Source organism: Microtus oregoni, unplaced genomic scaffold (assembly GCF_018167655.1).
Source record: "Microtus oregoni isolate MIOR12 unplaced genomic scaffold, Mior012 000014F_ref0000157, whole genome shotgun sequence".
Lineage (NCBI taxonomy): Eukaryota > Metazoa > Chordata > Mammalia > Rodentia > Cricetidae > Microtus > Microtus oregoni.
Genome location: NW_024543073.1, coordinates 22,596,173 through 22,616,393, shown reverse-complemented (window position 1 = coordinate 22,616,393; position 20,221 = coordinate 22,596,173). Strand labels below are relative to the sequence as shown.

Genomic DNA, 20,221 nt, shown 5'->3' with positions numbered 1-20,221 from the left:
TTTAAAATGAGTCACTAAAGAAGGAAAAATATATACATAGTATGTCATTTAAAGTTACTTGGTGTGTATTAAAAATATAAACTAAGATTACTCTTTAAAAGATCCATATATACTAATGTTTCTAATTACTCCAAATGAAGTTTTAAATGATGCAATGTTTCATAGATAAATAAAAATCACAAGAGCAAAATATTCTGTGTAAACCATCCCACTAAGGTATATCTTACAAAGCACAGGTTTACCTACTTTCAACAATACAAATAAAAAGCTAAATAAAATGCAAGTTTTAAAAAAAGCTGCTTCTATATATCATATTCCCTCTAAACTGGCTGGAAATTCTATGTCAGATGCAGGTGCTGATAATCTGGGAAGTAATGCAACATTCAAATCATCACCAATACGATGCTTTTTTGAAGCAAAGATATTCAACTTGCAACTCAGAAAACAGGGTAATTATTGTTAGAATCTACAAACAAGAATTACTTTACATAAATTAGTTCCACTTATATTCTATTGGTCTAATAATTTTTTTTTTTTTGATTTTTCGAGACAGGGTTTCTCCGTAGCTTTTGGTTCCTGTCCTGGAACTAGCTCTTCTAGACTAGGCTGGCCTCGGACTCACAGAGATCCGCCTGCCTCTGCCTCCCGAGTGCTGGGATTAAAGGCGTGCGCCACCACCGCCGGCTTGGTCTAATTTCTTTAAATATTACAGTTTTCTATGGAAAGACTACCAAAAGGGAAGGAAAGATGACTTAGGGAGTAAAGGTGCTTACTGCTAAGACTGACACCATAAGTTCAATCCCCAAGAACCAATGATAGAAGAAGAAAACTAAGAAGTGACTTCTGCACATACACCATAGTGTGCTGTACATGCATGTGTGGTCACACATATACTAAATAAATGCCCTTCCAAAAACATTATCAAAAATAAGATCCCAGGCTTACGATGATAAAGCATGCCTCTAACCCAGCACTTGGGAAGCCAAAGCAGAATTGAGAATCTGAGGTCAGTTTGAGCCATGTGTGAGAGCTTATCTCAAAAAAAATTAAAAATCTCAAAAAGTTCATTAATTAATTGCTTTCTACATGTTATTACAAAATCTGAACTTTACCTTGTTTTTCTTTTTTTCGAGATCCAAAAAATATTACAAGCATCCCCACATTTCTATTCATAGACTATAGATAGTGGTGTTAGTGTTACCAAGATATAAGCAGCTAGCTTTGGAAAACTTATACTGACAATATTTAATCTTTATGCTTGGGTAAGAAACACCAAAGCCAATTTAGATATCCTCTGCAAAACTCAACACAACCATATAGGTAGAGACCGCAGAATTGAATCTTTTGAAAGGGGCTGAAAAAACCCCTTTTGTGTTGGTGGTAGATTACTTACTTGTCTGCACACCTAACGCCCTATGCAAACATTTTCCAGCACTAGCAAAAAAAAAATAAATTTTCCAAAAATATGAATTGAATATCCATTTGTCATGTTTTCTCCACAGGACGTATCACAGGTTTCTCACACTTATGAACTACTAGAAAATTATGGTTAAGAGCACTCTAAATAGTGAAAGGTGCTAATTAGACAATGAGGAAGGACGTCTGTGTGAGGGATGAGAAAGCTAAACCAAAAATCCAGAATGTCATCTTATTCAACCTAACTTTGGAGCACAGGTATTAAACTAACCCCAAATTTTTGCCACACCTTAACAATACAGAAAGATGAAAGAAAAATTTAAAAAGAAAATAATTCTTAATTGTAAAATCCATAAATAAGAAAGCTCAATTCTGCATATAATATATATACGTGCATATAATTTCACTATAAATAGCTAGAAAAATAAACCTGCTTTATCACAATCCTGTGTGTAGAAAATAGTTTATAAATCTTTTCAACAAATCAAATACCAATCTACACTTAACTTTTCTTATTTCTGCTTGCCTGTTCATTTGTTTTGGGGCAGACATTCACTAGTAGCCCACACTGCACTTGAACTCATCATCCTGCGGCCTCCAACTCCCAGTGCCACAATTACAACACTTGGTCGAACCATTTATTTGTAATTTATACTCAAATATCATGTAAGAGCTTCTAATATAGTATTTCTAGAAAATCAAAATCCTGGCTAGGAGAATATGAAGAAAAATCTAAAATTTTGAAATTGAGTGTTTTTACAGCTTTTTTGTTTTTATTCCCTGTATGCTTTATATCTTTCTCTAAGTGATATATAATTTGTTTAATGATACTTAAAGTTAGAACAAACCCTTTTGATATTAATACACACTGAATTTTATCAAAGGATAGGTTTTGGGGAAAGAATTATTTGTCCCAAAGACATGAAATCTTTTACATTTTAAACAAGGTCCTCACTATATAACCTGATTGGCCTGGATCTCATTGTAAAGACCAGTGGTTTTCAACCTTTAAGTCAAGACCCCTTTGTGTTCACCTAAGAACCACCTGCATATCAGATATTTACATTATGTTTCAAAACAGTAGCAAAATTAAAGTCATGAAGTAACAACAATAGCAAAAAAAAAAACTTTACGGTTGGGAGTTACCATAACATGAGCAACTGCATTACAGGGTCACAGCATTAGGAAGGTGGAGAACCACTGGTATAGACCAAGATGAATCTCTGGTTCAAACTCAGAGAATCAATTTACAAGTGTGTGCCACATGCCGGGCTACAGGAAAATCATTTTCAAACCCAAATACTTTTTTATATTGGACAGTCCCAAATACTCAAAATTCAAACAAAGTAGATAAATCAGTTAGGCATGAAGGTTGCCCAGATCGTTTTAAAAAATAATCTAAAAGACAAGGGTATAGTGGCACACAGTATAATCCCAGCATTCAAGAAGTGGAAGCAGAGCTGTCCTCAGTTATAAAAATTCACAATGAGCCTGATTAATGAGACTGTCTCAAAAAAATAAATTTATATATATGCATACATATACATATGTATATGTATATGAAAATTATTTCTAGAACACTGAAGATAAGCTGCTGTGCTATAACCTATTTGATTTCTTGGCAATCCACATTAGCCACATTAGGATGACTGTCCAAAGTTAATCTAAAGCACCCCAAAACAGAGGGACTGGTAATTATTTACCTGACTTTATCCCTGAACTTCACAATTGGCACTTTCGCACGAATCAGCTGAGGTCTCTCAATGTAGCCAGCTGAAGGAGAAAAGATAATGTAAATATCTACCAATGTTTTTCCGCTCACAGTATACAAAAGCACAGTTTTAAAAGCAGTATTTTACCAAATAAAACCAACTTGAGAACATGCATGCTGTCTTGAGAAAGAAAGTGAAGAGTAAGGGCACAAAGAGTTCCAAGAAGCCAGGGCTACACAGTGAGAACCTATGAGAAAGAGAGAGACAGAGAGAGACAGAGAAAGAATGACAGACAGATATCAAGACCTTTTAAGGATCAGGTCTATACTATTGAAGGTGTTTTATTTTTGAAAATACAATCTTAATATATAGTAGTATCTATAATGACATTTATTGGGACATCTGAGTGAAAAAAATAGCTAAAAGTAAAGAATAACTAAATTGTGGTATGACTCACAGAAATGTCATAATATGCAAATGCTTGCAACTTGGTAAAGCAAGAGTACACTCAATTATGCATGATCTCAAAAGAATAAAATACAGAAACATAAATACATATTTTTTATTTCATCAAAGGTATAAAAATGAACTGTAGAAAATAATACATGTAAACTGCAAAAAATTAGAAACTTTTAGAATTAAAGCTAGAAAGGTATCTCAGTGGTTAAGAGCACATATTGCTCTTCCAGAGGACTTGAGTTCAGACCCCCACACCCATGTAGGGCAGCTCCTAACAGTCTGCAACTCCAGCTCAATAGGATCCAACACACTCTTCTGGTCTCTACAGCACCTGCACTGTGCACATACCCCCACACACACACATAATTAAAAACAAAAGAGAAATAGTTTTAAAAAAAATATGAAAACCTTTATGAATATTCTAAATCTTTAACTATAGAAAAGGAAAATACCAGATTTTCTTTCTTAAAAGCCAAAAACATTCTTATTAGGGTTTTTGGTAGGGAAGGTAAAGTTTCATGTTTTCCTCCAATATACATGCAAGTCCACATGCATGTGAGTCCATGTGTGAAGTCCAGGTCAAAATCTAGTATCTTCCCTCTTCTCCAACTTTTTTTTTTTGAGATAAAACCTCAATGAAGCTGATGCTCAATAATTGGACAGAATGGATAGTGAGAGCCAGGCTCCCCATCTCTGCCTCACCCTTGACCTGTAGTGCTGGACTTATACACATAAGATACCACACCCAGCATTTTTCACATGGGTGCTAGAGATCTGAACTCAGGTCCTCGTGTTTATCCAGTAAGCACTTTACCTATTAAGCCATTCCTCTCCTCTAGATCCAAGCAAGATGTTCAAAAATTTCCTCTAAATTCTCTATCCAATATCAGGCAAGCTACCTGACTATGTGACAGAGAAAGGAGAACAAAACAGAACAAAGGGACAGACTATTCCCAAAGGGGACTACTCCTACTTGTCTCATACACTTGGTTTTGGTGTAACTCTCTAAAGCTTTCACTAAGGTATAACTCTTATCTCAAGGTTTGTAAGACTATTTAGTGTAAACTTCTATACCTCAAGATTTGCAAGCATACAAATCTGCAAAATCTGTAACAAAAGAGAGTAACTCAAAACTTGGTAGTAAAAAAAAATCTATAGATATGTAATCTTAAAGGAAACATATGGCTTGCCTTCATCTTAGCTGCTGTCCCCACAGGGGGATAGCTGTCAGCCATCTTTGTAGGGTTGGAAAGGATGGATTTTTGTTAGGTAACATCACTCCTATCTTGCTTAAAAGTGACCACACACATAAGCCAACTAAGGAAAAAACAACTCCGCAATGAAGCCCAAACTAAATGATTGCTCCATTATTTTCAATCACACTAACTCCTTTCGGCCTCAACCCAGTCACTTCTCTCCCTCCTAGTGACAGGCCACCTGAACTGACATTCCCTGGCACCTACTTTTGTTCACCAGCAGTTCCTAGTCCTCCTGCTACTTCTTCTTGCTCCACTTTGCCCACCCCCTCTATCTGGACTAAACTGGCCATGGTTCTTCCTTTGCAGGAAGTTGCCTGGGTAGACCACTTGGTCAGGGTACACGCCCACTTTTCATTAAGCAAACTCTTAAATAGAAGAGAGACTGGGGTCCTGCATTCCTAACTCTTCCACCTTTATTAAAGAATTCCAATATATTACCCAATCTTACAACCTCACCTTCCGTGACGTTTATATGATTCTCACCAACACTGAGGAGCATAGGCGAGTCTAGGATCAGGCTAGAGCACATGCAGATGAAGTCCAGACAACTTGCCTCCTGGCCTGTCTCCGTAAGCCTGGCCTTAAAGTTCTACTTCTTCTCCCAAAGTTTCCCTGACATTAGGGCCAAACTTAAACGTCTAGGGAAGGAGCCCCTGACTCTCCAGGCAGAAGTCTTAGCGATGGCCTTCAAAATGTACCATGGAAGAGATGAAAGCAGTCTGAAAACAAAAATAACTGATGCTAGAGCTTGGGTCTTCTGGCCAGTTATAGCAACTTACCAGGCTCCCTTGCCTCCCAAAACCCAAGGACCTCAGGACCTATGTCTAAAATGTGGTCAGGGGTACTCAGGAGGCTTGGACTTATTTGCCCAAGCCTTCACAAACCACCTCAACTGTGTCCAAAGTGCCACTGCCCCCACGTCCCTCTTCACATGATGACAGCAAGCCCAGATTGCTCTCCAGTCAACTTCCTAGGTCTGGTCATGGACTAAGGGGGTCTGGGCTCCCTTGGCCCAACCATAGTCATCTCTGACAGGGAGCCTGCAGCAGTTATCACAATATCAGGGGATCCATCTCCTTCCTTCTTAACCCCAGGGTCACCTGTTCAGCCCTGATGTTTTGGGGAGCCACCTTTCCTTCTCATTCTCCTATTGTTGGGTAGGGTTAGGAGACAGTCTTACCAACCTCACCAAACCCCACCACCTAGTTGCATTTTCAGGGGAATCCCCCTACTTACTCCTTCCTAGTGGTACCAACCTGTATCATCCCCTTGCTGGGAAAGGACCTCAAAGTGGAAGCCTCTCAATCCACTTGACTCCAGGCTCACAGGCTGTTACGCTCCTCCTTCTAAACCACACAATCTAATACACCACTCCCTTTACCAACCTCCCAGGTGGATCCCTGAGTATTGGACACCCCCAAACCCTGTATTGCCAAACATCATTCCCCTCTTGTCATCCAATTGCAAAACCCTACCAATTACATCACCCAGCTCAATACCCACGCTCTCTCCAAGTCTCAGGGGACTTGAGGTTCTCATCTCTGACCTCTTAAGAAAGAATCTTCCACACACCACTTCTCCTCCCTTTAGTACTCCCATAATTCGTGCTTTCAAAACCCAACGGAACCTCCTGCTTAGTTCAGAACCTCTGACTTATCAATTCAGCAGTGTTCCCCTTCACCCTGTAGTATACCCAACCCCTATACTCTCCTCTCCACCAGCCCCTGAGGGAACTCCCATTTCTCTGTCTTAGACCTCAAGGATGCCTTCTTTCCCACACCTCTCAATCCCTAGTCACAAAGTATCCTTGCCTTTACTTGGACTGACCTAGATACTCACCTTTTTACCCACTCACCTGGACCATCCTACCCCAGAGATTCCAGGACAGCCCACATTTATTTGGTCAGGCTCTAGCCTCTGAGTTACTCTCTTTGTCTCTTCCTAAATCCAAGCTTTCCAATACATAGATGACCTTGTCCTTTGTGGTCCACACATGCAAACTAGCCAGGCAGACACCTCTACCGTATTAAACTTTCTGTCCAGGCAGCAATACAGGGCTCCATCCTCTAAGGTCCAGCTGTCCACTCTGCAGGTTACTTATCTGGGATTAGCTATTACTCCAACTCACAAGGTCATTACCCTAGATAAGAAGCCTCTAATCCAGTTGCTTTCAGTCCCTACCACCAAGAACAAAATTCTATCGATACTTCCTAGGGATAGCTGACTTTTTATGCTCTTGAACTTCTTCTTTCTTTTTTCTCTTCTACCCTTTATATAAGGTGGCCCTGGGCCCGTTCACATGAGCTCCTTCTTGTGTCCATTACCAAGCCTTTTAGTAAGCTTCAACAGGCCCTCCTCTAGGCCCCAGCTGTACATCTTCTGGAATTAACTTGCCCTTCTCTCCCTATGTTACAGAAAAGGAGAGATATGCTCTCTGGGTCCCAAGTCACCAACTGAGATTTTCCTTTGTGTCCACTAAACATTTATCAAATAAAATTAGACCATACTATTCAAGAACGGGCACCTTGTCTAAACACTCTGGCCACAGCGGAACTTCTCACACATGAATCAAAGAAGTTAATCTTTGGGTCACCAATGACTCACTGTCTTTTCCTACCTTCTAACAATGGTCTCAAACACTAACCCTTTTCCAAGTGCTCTCTCTTCGGTAGCATTAGTAGAGGACATTACCCTTAGCTTTCAGTCATGCCCACCTTTTACCATTTCAAATATCCTTCCCCAACCAATTCAGAATACTCCCTATCTCGCTCTTCAATTGATACCCTAAAAGAGTCGTTACCCAGCCCCTAGAGACCCGGGCAGCCAAGGCTTACCAAACAGAGTAAAAAGAGCAAGATCAGGCCACAAATATCCCACCAACCCCAGGTCACCCTGGAAAGCTCTGTCCCCAAGACCCCCCATATAAAGCCTGCCTCCTACTCAGATCTCTGGAGCTTCTCTCCCAAGCAAAGGTATCCAGCGTCCTGTGTTTTTTGTGAGGTTTGTTGTGCAGTGGACGTTATGGTTGATATCCCTTGGATCCCAACTGCCAGGAGACCTTTCCCTTCGGTGCTGTAAACCTTACATTTTATATCACACTTCTGGCTCTTCAGGTAGTTGCCTTACAGCTCATACATGCCAATCTTCCTGAAGGTCTATAAACTTCTGAGAGGAAGGAGGGAAACCTAGACACCTTCTCAAGATGCATTCAATAGAATAGTTTTCAAGTAAGTTCAACAACGATTTGCTAAATCATGCTTTTTAACCAAAAGTGAAAAGTAGCCAGAAGTTAAGAGAAGATGGGCATGATGGTACACACCTGTCAACCAGAACTCAAGAGCTTGAGGCAGGAGGATCAGAAGTTCAAGGTCGGCCTGGGCTATCTAAATTTATAGCAAGTTCCCATCTTTAAAAGAGAAAGTTTAAAAGAATTTAGTTAGAAGAAAACAATCCACAATATATCTAGTCTCATCAGAAAATAAGCAACTCTTCCCAGAAAAATGAAGTGGTCAACATTTAAATACTAGTTAAGTCAGAAGGCATTAAAACTTACACAGTCGAGTACAGAAGTGTTTATGGACTAAGGTGAGTATATGGCGGGCTTCAGTCTTCTGATTCACCTGAAAAAAACACTGAAAAGTTAAAGTGTTTATTCATTATTTTTCCTTAGCTTAGTGTTTGATTTTTTTAAATAACATAACAGCAAAACACAAAACATATTTTTCTTTCAAATATACTTTTCAAATTATACACTACAGAAAAAGTCAACCCTCAATGCTTATCTTTCAGATTCACATTTCAGAATCAAATTTTTTTTAACTGAAAAGAACCATGTCATTTTTCTCTTCTGTATAAATGGTGTCTAAAAATAAAAAAACTCTTCCAAAAAAATGTAACAAAATCTTAACTTTGCAACTTGTTACTTTCTTATCAATAATGTGAAGGGCTTATGGATTACATACAATGTAAAGTCAATTTGTATATAAGCTGTGACAATATGACTTAAACATATAATGAAGACCACAGAGCTAGTAAGACATGCTTGAATGTAGTCTTGTAGTCTAGCTGCACGGCTTACAATCTCCATTATACTGACATGTAAGAGATTCTTTGCTTCGTTTTTCCCTTTCTTTCCCTTTATAGTATCTCAAATCACAGAAAAATAGCACATTCCTCAACAACTACAAGAGGCTGCAGTAAGTTTACTGAATATCTATTATGATAATATTAAAATATTGTCAAAAGATCAGTTAACAAGAAATCCAAATAACTATAATTATAAATAATACAATTTAGTTATTAAATAAAAATAAACCAGAAACAAAATATCTTAGAAAAATTGTTAAATATAATAATCACAATAGTCTTACATTAAATTTTTACAAATTTTAAAAATTTTTAGTTTTTTTATAAAAAAATTCAAAGCACACAGCATTTTCAAAGGGAAAACAGATATAAAAAAGGGACTGAGAACTCAAATGGGGAGAAAACATATAGAGAATACTGCCATATGTTTTACTTTATCGCATCCTGTAAACACTTGACCTGCCCAGTGACATTTCACAATAAGATGCTACACTTTAAAAACCACACACTTCAGAGCTAGCTGACTTCAACAGCTCAGAACTACTACAGCGGCTCTTGTGCACACCATGCTGGTGCCTTACGTGTATAGGGCAGGGGAAGATGTCCTTCTGGAGCTAGAGTAAACAGACATTTCAAATAATTAATTAAAATAACTTAAGTTCCATTCCTTTTCTGATTTAACTTGAGAAACAGATTTGGAATAATGTCTCATCACTTACTGGTTCTTCTTTAACAACTAAGCATAAATCACCGTCACTGCTCCGGGCACCAAATCCATTTAAAGACGATCCAACCAAAAAAAGTCTGCTTTCTAGAGATGCAGAAGAAAACAGTAAGAAAGTCTGCAGTTTGTAAACAGGAGCATAAACAAGAAAGGCATGCAAAGTAGGCAGACGTACGTGGGAAGAGCAGCTGGATCTCTCTTTGCAGCTGTGCTCTACAGAGTTCTTTCTTCTTCAAGTCACTTGTTTGCTGCTGACAAGTTTCAAACAACTCTAATATCTGCTGACTCAGCTTGAATACACCACAAAAGAAAACAAAAAACAAAATATTTAGTCAGAAATTTATAACTACTCTACTAAGCAGTATAAATCAATGACAACATTAAAAAATAAATACATACTCTCTTCTTAACACTTTCTGATTCAAAGCTATTGTTACTCACATACAAAGAATGGCCTGAGAAACTATACACAAATTTAAAAAATAAAATATTATTTAATTGACAGTAAAGTAGTCAGATAATTCATGAGTATAATTGTAGCTCAGCAAACTAACACCTTTTCATCACTGTCTGTTTTTATGAGGATCATGAATAATTTTCATACTTTTAAGAGTCATAATCACAAGTAAGAATATGCAAAGTAAATAAGAATAGTCAATAGAAACCATATGTACATAACATATTCTAAAATATTTACTATAGGTTTCTCTCAAGAAGTTTTTTCTCCTTCTAGTGGTCTTACTGATGAATGTCATACAGAGCAGGTTTTAGAACATTCCCATCTTCCACATTCAAACAAACTACCCTCTATTCTACTTTTTATAACTTTCTCTGAACCCTGACTTCTTCCAATGAAGTTACCATCTGCCAATCTCCCTTATTTAGATAGTTATGTTTCCCTTTCACCCCAACTCTCGCCATTAGCACAGGATGGTAAGATGATAAAGGATGCCCTTATCTGTAGTGAGCTACACTTATCACAATATACTCTACTTCTGAAATTCTTTCACTATAATATTTCTCACTTGTGTACTCTCATAGCTATGTGTTCTAGTCCTGATATTTTAAATCCCATTATACTACTTCAGCTTCAATTTCCTGTTCGACGCACTCTCTTATCACCCCACCTCTAATGGATCTGTTCTAGACCTAGTCAGGAGTCCCTTGAAATGCTTTTTCTTCCATTCCATCAGCACCCAAATGATCCTAATGCCCTACCCTATGCAGCCACTATCCCAGAATACGTCTCCCAAACCGTTCTCTTTCATCATGCCTTAGAAATTTTATCCCTCAGGCTCTAATGTCTATGCTGCAAAATCCTCATCTGAAGGCAAAGAAAACACTAAAAGTAAACCTAAGGTACTAAAAGATAAAACTGAAAACTTTTAGGGAAGTCTTTCAAAGGTTTGGTATAAAGGTTAGCCTAGTTTAGTGTCCTTAGCATCACTCAGCCTTTACTCTCCTGTCTCTGCTTAGATACTGTTCCCATTTTTCACTATTTCATTCCAAAATGTTTACTGCCTAAACTTACTTTCTCTTGCAGATAGCTCATATTAAAATTTTTCTAAGAAAAGCCAAGCGTAGTGGTGCACATCTGCAAATCCCAGCACTCAAGAGGATGGAGGTAGGAGGATCAGGAGTTCAAGGCCATCCTTGGCTTCATAGAGAATTCCAGGACAGCCTAGACTACATGAGATCCTGTCTTAAAAGAAAAAAAAGGGGGGGGGGACTAAGAAAATTAAAAATACCAAATATAATTCCTCATCTTGCTAAAGCACATAAATTAATAGCTCTGAAGGAAATCTCGCCTCTTTCCTTCTGTTAAGACAAAGTGTCCTGTTGCCATGGCCCTCTACCAGTGTTTTGTTTTTTCGTTTTGTCTTTTTTTTATTATCTAAGCCTGTTGTTCACCTCAGGAGCAGAAACACCTTCAACAATTCTTCAATCTTTTTTGTGTTTTCAGCCTCTCTTAAGCCTCCCACAATCTACGTATGACCAGACAAAAAGTCTCATTCATCATTTAAGATGTTTTTTGCTTGTTTTTGTTCTGTTTTGATTTTTGAGACAGGGTGTCTCTGTAGCTTTGGAGCCTGTCCTGGAACTAGCTCTTGTAGACCAGGCTGGCCTCAAACTCACAAAGATTCGCCTGCCTCTGCCTCCAGAGTGCTGGGATTAAAGGTGTGCACTACCACCGCCCAGCAAGATGTTATTTTTTAAATCATATTCAGGATATTTAAGAAGGTTCAAGAGTTGTTGACAACTAGACTATGAAACAGACATAATTTAAAAAAAATTCTGTAAATACCTGCCCCACAATAAAAGAAACAACAAGTAGGAGAATAAAACAGATGAAACTAAACTAAAACCAAACACTGGCAACAAACACACCTAACTGACTAGGTAGGTATTCTTCATGAACCCCAAACATGACCAGTGAAGGTCAAACACCAGAATGGCACAGTATCAAAGCAGTAAAGCAGTAAGAAGGGAAAGAGCATTAGAATAGCCCTACAATCAAATTCCCAGAAATCAAATGGTCTCTAGCTACTACCTTTTGCTTCTATGCCTCCAAACTGAGGGTTCCCTCAATGTAGAAAATATACAATTCTAGGAGAAACCTTCACAAGCTATAATTTATAAGCAAACCAAGGCCATTAAAAGTTCAGGAACCTCAAACTTAAATGAAAACTCCCTTATAAAGAAACAAACAAACAAAAAACACTAACAAAAATACTGTCAGGTCCTGAAATCTAAACAAGGCAGGGCTGTCAGAGGTAAAGGAAAGGTCGGGAATGATTCTAACTACAGAGAGATAGTTAGTAATGTGTGGAAACTATTTTAGTTACCATAGCAAGGAGTAGAGCATGGAAGACCAGTGACACAACTAATCATCTTACAAGACACAGGCCTGACCCTGGAAATATTTGCTCTAATAGCATCAATAATGTAAAAGCAAAAATTCCTAGTCTAGACAACAGAAGAAAAGAAGGAAAACAGAAAAGGCTCATAAACATGAGGCTAGCCTGCCTAGCCTTCCCTATCTAAAAGGAGCACAGAAAAAGTAGCTATCTCACTCAAACATAAATAACATTGGGGTAGGGGACTAAAATCCCAAAAAGAATAAATTTCAAAATGAAAAAAATAAAAACAAAACAAAAAAGGCTTAGGAATAATACCTGAAAAAGATGTGAAATAATTTCCATAAAGTTTTTATATGAATAGAGAAACACTGCTAAAGTGAAAAACAGTTCCCTGGAGACATAAGGGCATTTTACATATTTTAAAGGCCTTTTCTCAATTTAACTTGCTAAGAAGATAAAGAACAATTTAAATTACATATACTAACAAGAAAAATTTATAATGAAAAACCTTATGACAGAAGCAAACTGCATGAAATTATTAACAAGAATATTTTCCAAAAGCTATACAGGATTAACAGGCTGAAATCCACCAAGATACTGATGTAAGAGACATCAAAAATGTGAAGAGGTGCCAGGCGGTGGTGGTGCACGCCTTTAATCCCAGCACTCGGGAGGCAAAGGCAGGCGGATCTCTGCGAGTTCGAGGCCAGCCTGGTCTACAAGAGCTAGTTCCGGGACCAGCACCAAAGCTACAGAGAAACCCTGTCTCGAAAAACCAAAAAAAAAAAAAAGTGAAGAGGTAAGCCTGGGATGTTTATGCCTGTTATCCCAGCACTTGGGAGGTAGAGGATGGACTGGTGTGAGTTTGAGTTCAGCATGGTCAACAGAACAAGATCCTATCTCCAAACAAAAATAAATAGCTATACCATGTTAACAGATGAGAAAACTGTAAACAAATCAATTCTCCTGAAACAGGTACACAGAGTCAAAATAATCAAAACAAACAAAACCGAAGCCTTCTTTCAAAAAATTAAGAAAATGTGTTTTATGTGGAAAAGTGAAAGATCAAGAATAGTCAGAAGATGAAAGAGGAGAAAAAGAAGCTACATTAACAGAGATACAGCTGCAATGCCAAAAAACAAAACACAGAAATGTGCATATATTCATGAGAAATACTTAAAAACTGCAAGCTGACCCTAATTAAAAAGGAAAATATGAACTAAATTAAGATTGCTCCTATGTTGGTACATTGTAGTCACATAATGTTGGAATGGTTAAGTTAAAGCTGAGAGGATTAATAACACTATTATTGACATTTTATGTACATGCTTGCTATTTGTCATATCAAGATATAGGCACCCAAGTTTGTAATAAATTATGTAAAAATGGTTAATATAAAAATTAAATGTCATATAAGGGTTAATTTTATTTACCCAGACAGAAGAATTGGCAAACTAGGGTCCATAGGCCAAATACAGCTTCTAGTCTATTGTACGAACAAGTTACATTATTTTCACATTTTATTAAGTGGAAAAGGAAAAAAGAGCTAATAACTCAAATAGCTTGAACACCTAGAATATTTGCTATCTGGTCATTTAAAGAAAATGCTTGTTGTTGTGGAATAGTCTTTCACACCATAGGAAGATATGTCACTGTAATTGGTTTAATAAAAAGCTAAATGGCCAATAGTCAGGCCGGATTTTCAGGTACAAAGAATGCTGGGAAGAAGGACAGAGAGGTAAGATAGCCACAGAACAAGTCAGATACACAAAATGGGATAGAGGTAAAAGTCATGTGTCAGGATGTAGATTAATATACAGGTTAATTTAAGCTATAAGAGCTAGTTAGAAACAAGCCTAAGCTACTGATGAACAATCATAATTAATAATAAGTCTCTGTGTTGTGATTTAGGAGCTGGTAGGCAGGACAGAGAAAGACTCACAACAGTTTGTTAACTGAAGTCGAACAACATAATCCCAGACACTACAATAGGTACTCAGTGTCTGTTGCATCACAAAATAAGGAAATTCTAACAGTGCTTAAATGAAACCCATTATAGTTACATATGGGTCAAAATGGTGCACATTTGTAATCCCAGCACTTGGGAAGTTGAGACTGGAGGATTGTGAATATGAAGCCAAGCTTAAGCCACAAAGCAAAACCCTATCCACCTTCCTTGGACACTATCTCACACATCATGTCCACTACCATCTGTCACAAATTAATGCAGCAGTACCTCTTATCCAGAAACATTAATAACCTATGAGATGACTCTCCACCCCCAAGGCCACCTCATTCCAAACCAAACAACTCTGTTCTCCCAAAATACAAGTAATTATGTTATTTCATCTATTCAAAAACTTTCAATGCTATTGGACTATGCCTTCAAGGGCCCAAATCACTGCCTATTTATCTCACATCAGATACTGTATTCACTATACACTCTACAGGGGATAACATAATTGCTTATCACATTACTGGCAGCAACAGACACTCAGCAAAATTGTTATTACTATCACAGATCACGTGATGTTACAACCAAGTCTCATAATGTGGTCTCTCTATCCTAGACTTTAACACATTAAATTCCTCCTCTTTGTATTTTTAGACACAGATGTCAGATCTTGGCTTTAGCACTTACTAGATATGACTTTGAGCAAACCATTTAACTTTCTGAACAACATAAAATTTGAGACAATAACTATATGCTACTAGGTTATTGAAAGAATAAATAATATAACATGAATAGAATATCTAAAGAGCAAATATATCAATGAACAAATAATATAACACGAATGGAATGTCTAAAGAGCAAAGATATCAATGAACAGAGAAGAGAACAGAGAAGTGCTTAAAAATAGAGCACTTAAGTCAGGTATGGTGGCACACACCTGTAATCTTACTTTTCAAAAAGTAGAACCAAGATCATGAGTTCACAGTCAGCCTGAGCTATACAGTGAGATCCTGCCTCCAGAAATAAAGTATTCATTTAAAGAACAAAAAGAAGCACTTTTCTTTAGTATCACTCAGAGAAATTGATTCAATTATAAAACCTATCTCTACTTTTCTAGGGGAAATGCCATAATTCCAAAGACAAGATCTAGGAGAAATTTTTCTATATGACTAAGCAAAGAAAGATATGGAATCACATCTTACAAGATGTTTATTACTAATATCAATTATACATTATTAAATTTATAGATTCAACATATACCTAAGCTATATGTAAAAGTAAGCTCTTTGGTTAGTTCTACTAGTTAACTACAAACATAAATATATATAAAAAATGTATTTCTGATATGTAGTAACTATTTATATATCCATTTAGAGAATTCACCTCATTGGCCTTATACCATAGGTTTTCACATTATGACATAGGAGTCAAACTTAGAAAGCAAAGAAGGAACAGAGAAATGAGGAAGAAAGAGCACCAGATAATCCCATATTGTTTTTTCATTTTGCTTTGCTTTCTCCTCTTTCCCACTGGTTTTGTCTAATTGTTCTTACTTCATAGTAAGGAAAATGTTGGCACAAAAGGGATAAAGTTTTTTTTAATGAATAATCCCATGACAAATGAATCAACAAGTAGAATATAGCTGAAGCCTACTTCAATGGATCAAAGTCCTAAATGTAAGAACTTAAAAGTAAAAATTCTTAGAATATAATCTAGCACTCAGGAGATATATGTGAGTTCAAGGACAGCTTGGTCTACATATCAAGTTTCAGGCTAGCCAGAGTCACATAATGAGGCCCTGTCTCAAAATAAATTAACAAATCTTATAACAGACAGGCATCAATACTCAAGACATTGCATTGAGTGGTGGTTTCTGAGATTCAACACTAACAGCAAAGCAACCAAAGAAGCTGAATAAATAAACTATAAATAAGTAAAGAAACTAATAAACTGAATACATAGAAATGAAAAGGTTTTCAGCTTTAGAGGTCATCAACAAGAAATCTATCTACTAAATTCTGAATTTGAATGACATGTCTCCAAGGAAATGTCCAACAAGCAAATGACATTAGGGAATGGAAACTGAAACCAATTTCATACCAGAACAGCTCTAATAAAAAGAGGCAAGACAAGAATAAACCTCAACAGTAGTTCAGTGTTTGCCTAGCATGTTGAAAGCCCTGGGTTCCATCTCTAGTACTGTAAGGAATTAAAAAGAGAGAGGATCACAAATAAATGTCACAAGTGTTGACAGGGATGTAAAGAAAGTGGAACATCTGACTACATATAAATCTACTTTCCAGAACATCTTGGTAATGTTCAGGAAATGCTAGACAAAACCAGTGGGAAATTAAAATTAAAATGCTCCTAAAAGGTTAAACATATTTTATCATATTACCCAACAATTTCACTCCTGTGTATGTATCAACAGAGAGAAAACAAATATCCATGCAAAATTTTGTACACAAGACATTACAGCACCATTATTCATAAAAGCTAGAGGCAGACACCTAAAAGTCCATTAGACTGATATGGAGTATATCTACACAACAAAATATCATCCTACTGAAAAGAAATGCAGTTTCAACACTGAGTGAGCTGAGATAGAAACATAATGTGTTCAAGGCTCATCTAAACGACATGGCAAGTAGTCTTGAAAATAAAAACAAGCATGGATAAACCCTTTCATTATGCTAAATGAAAGAAACTGGGCACAAATGGCCATAGATCAAAGGATTCTACTTACAGAAAGTGGGAAGGAAAATGAACACTGTTGAGGTACAAACTTTCTTGGGAGTGTTGAGTATGTTTTGGAAAAAGATAACTGCACAACTTTGTGAACTTAGTAAAATCTATTGATCTGTACATTTGAAAAGGGTGAGTTTCAATCTAAGGCCAGCTTGAACTACAAAGCAAGACTCTGTGAAGAAAGAAAAGGAGGGAGTAGAGGGGAGGGAAAAGAGGGGAGAGTTTACAGTATCACTCTACGAACAAAAGGATGGTAGACATTATACACCCTTCCCAATCACCTACAGAGGAGAGCAACATTCTTCTATTAGACAGTAAAGAACTCCTTGTTCCCAACACTAACATCATTGTCCAAGGAGGAGCAAGTACTTTCATTTAATCGAAATAATTCTTACTGATTTTTTGATAAATCTTTATTAATTTATTTTTATCTACTGTGTATACAATATTCTGCCTGCATGTATACTTGCATGCCTAAAGAGGGCACCAGATCTCATCACAGATGGTTGTGAGCCACCATGTTGTTGCTGGGAACTGAACTCAGGACATCTGAAGAGCTGTCAGTGCTCTTAACCTCTAAGCCATCTCTTCAGCCCCTTGTAAGTCTTTCATGATCACACCATTTAATGTATATCTTCTCAGAGAAAGTCCAAAAGACAATACTTTTTAACATTTTATTACAATTACCATATGAGTATTCATGTCTTTTAGAGTAAAAAGAAGTTTCACTGGGCATGGTGGTACACACTTTTAATCTGAGCACTTGCAGCCAGATCTCTGAGTTCTGGACCATCCTTGTCTACAGAGTGAGATCCAGGATAGCCAGAGCTATATAAAGAGACTGCCTCAAAAACCAACCACTACCACCATTAATAATTAATTTGAGAAAGAACCAGTTGTAGGAGAATTCTCTAACAACTAAGAAATGAAATCTTTTCAGCTCTTATCTCAAATCTGTAAATCAGAAAAAATCTGATCCTGACAAATGTACTTATGCTAGGAAAAAAAAAAAATCATAGTGAAATTTAGAAAGTAAATAAAACTTTAAACATTAAAAAAAAAGCACATATTCTAAATGGTAGAAAATTAGGTTTTCCTGATCCTTTTAATACATTTTTTTATGTGAAATTTCCAAAAGGCTACATGAACATCTGCATTATAATTACCTTATCTTTGGCCTCAGGCAGTGTGATTTCTCTAGGTTCTAACAGTGGAATTTCTCGAAGAGGTGGAACACATCTTACTATATCTGGTACATAGTGTGTGTGAAACAATGGCGGCATGGAGTATCTTCGGTCACCTGATAAAGGCACTATCTGGTTAATTATAGTTGGCTCTTGGTGGGGTGAATGGAAACGCTGTCGTTTACCATCAAGAGGAAAGGCTTTTTCATCGCTTATTCTCCTGAAAGCAAGCAAATACACCTTAGTGACTAGAGACACAACTTTCTGACAACAGAAGCATACAAATATAGAAACAGATAATAACAGCACTGTGGCTCTTTGGATAGAATTACATTATTAACTCCCTAGTGGACTTTTAATATTCATTTTAAGAACAAGAGATGCCTTCCAATGTCTTCCAAAAACAAAGATAATTAATGGCTTTTGAATTACCAAAATGAGTCATCCCCAACAGTGAAAACAATACAGAAAAATGCATACTTGTGGGATTATACAAGCACTAAGAATTAAAGATAAATTCTAACAAGAGGGTAAATAAACTGAGTGATATGTGTGTGACATTTTTTAAAGATTCTTTGAATATACCTATGTTCTGGCTCATCAATGGGAAAAACTAAATTGACATTTTTATAAAAGCTATAAAAAGTTAGACAACAGGAGACACTTGAAAACAAGCTGCATTTCAGATAATATACATTAACACAGATGTATGGGCATAAGTAAAGCATTCTGGTTACATAGGGGAATGTCTTTACTTTGATAAGGAAAAGGCTGAAGTGTTTTCAGATAAAGTTAATGTCAACAGTTCCTTTACTATAATTTGGAGAAAAAGTGTGAGAGTGAGAAAAGAGAAAAAAACAGTTAAACTTTACAACTAATAAATCAAGGGAAAATATACTTTTACATTTTTCAGAAAGTTTAAAAATTTTCAAAATAACAAGAAAATAATTAGGTAAGCACAGAGAACCTGCCAAGTACCTGTGAAGCCCTGGGCTCAGACCCCAGTACTAGGAAGAGTAAAAATGAGTAATTTGACAGGGAAAATGATATTTATTTCATTGATAACCTAAGCTGTTCACATGAAATATTTTGTCACAGAAAATGGTCCAATATCTTTCAAGCTCTAAAATCCTATGGGCCAATGCCATCTAAAAGTTTATTATTACACTGTTCCTCCAAGAGTATTCGCTTTATAGATCTGGAACTCCTACTCATAAATAAACATATATAGGGCTAGACACGTAAAAGTACATTTGCTTTTTTTAAACTTGAGTTTAAACATATACACTGAGTAGCTTCAATTAAAAATACAAATCTTAATTTTTAACAATATCTGTTACTATGAATTAATTAAACTAATCTTCACTCATGAGTTACCAATTGGTTACTAAGGCAATTTCAAAATTATAAAACTAACAAAGTCAATATTCTTAGAATCATTATATAACTTTCCCAATGATAATCCAGAAAAACTTATGTTTATCATAAGCTTGGTTCTAGAAGCAGCTATACCATCTCTGCTTGAATAACTATAACTTCTGTATCTTACAGCTTTTGTATAAGCAAGAAGATAACAATGAGACTTAATGACACTATTTTAAAGTTTTTAGAACACTACTACATTTTAAATTACTATTATTTTTAACTAAACACAGAAACTATAAACTAGGTTTTAAAAGGTATACTGTACAAATATTACAAAATGTTATTTTAACAAATACCTCTGAAATTCTATTATTTATTTTAAAATTGACTGGTATCTGAAATGGCTATAGAAAGCCTTATATCAGCCAGGTGTGGTAACGCACGCCTTTAATT

At 36.5% G+C, this 20,221-nt stretch overlaps 1 protein-coding gene across 7 annotated transcripts in view; it reads right to left on the bottom strand.

The window, feature by feature from the left end:
• Window positions 1-20,221, bottom strand: part of Tent2 (terminal nucleotidyltransferase 2) — a 53,874-nt gene that overhangs the window by 22,277 nt on the left and 11,376 nt on the right. For 5 of the 7 annotated variants that reach the window (XM_041663382.1, XM_041663383.1, XM_041663380.1 and 2 more), the window contains 6 exons: window positions 18,386-18,623; window positions 9,832-9,946; window positions 9,652-9,743; window positions 9,514-9,546; window positions 8,400-8,478; window positions 3,120-3,189 (listed from right to left, as the gene is read on the bottom strand). In XM_041663382.1, coding sequence (XP_041519316.1) covers window positions 3,120-3,189; window positions 8,400-8,478; window positions 9,514-9,546; window positions 9,652-9,743; window positions 9,832-9,946; window positions 18,386-18,623 — 627 coding nt within the window. The remainder of the gene's footprint in view (window positions 1-3,119; window positions 3,190-8,399; window positions 8,479-9,513; window positions 9,547-9,651; window positions 9,744-9,831; window positions 9,947-18,385; window positions 18,624-20,221) is intronic. The other 2 variants (XM_041663386.1, XM_041663387.1) reach the window with 2 other exon arrangements.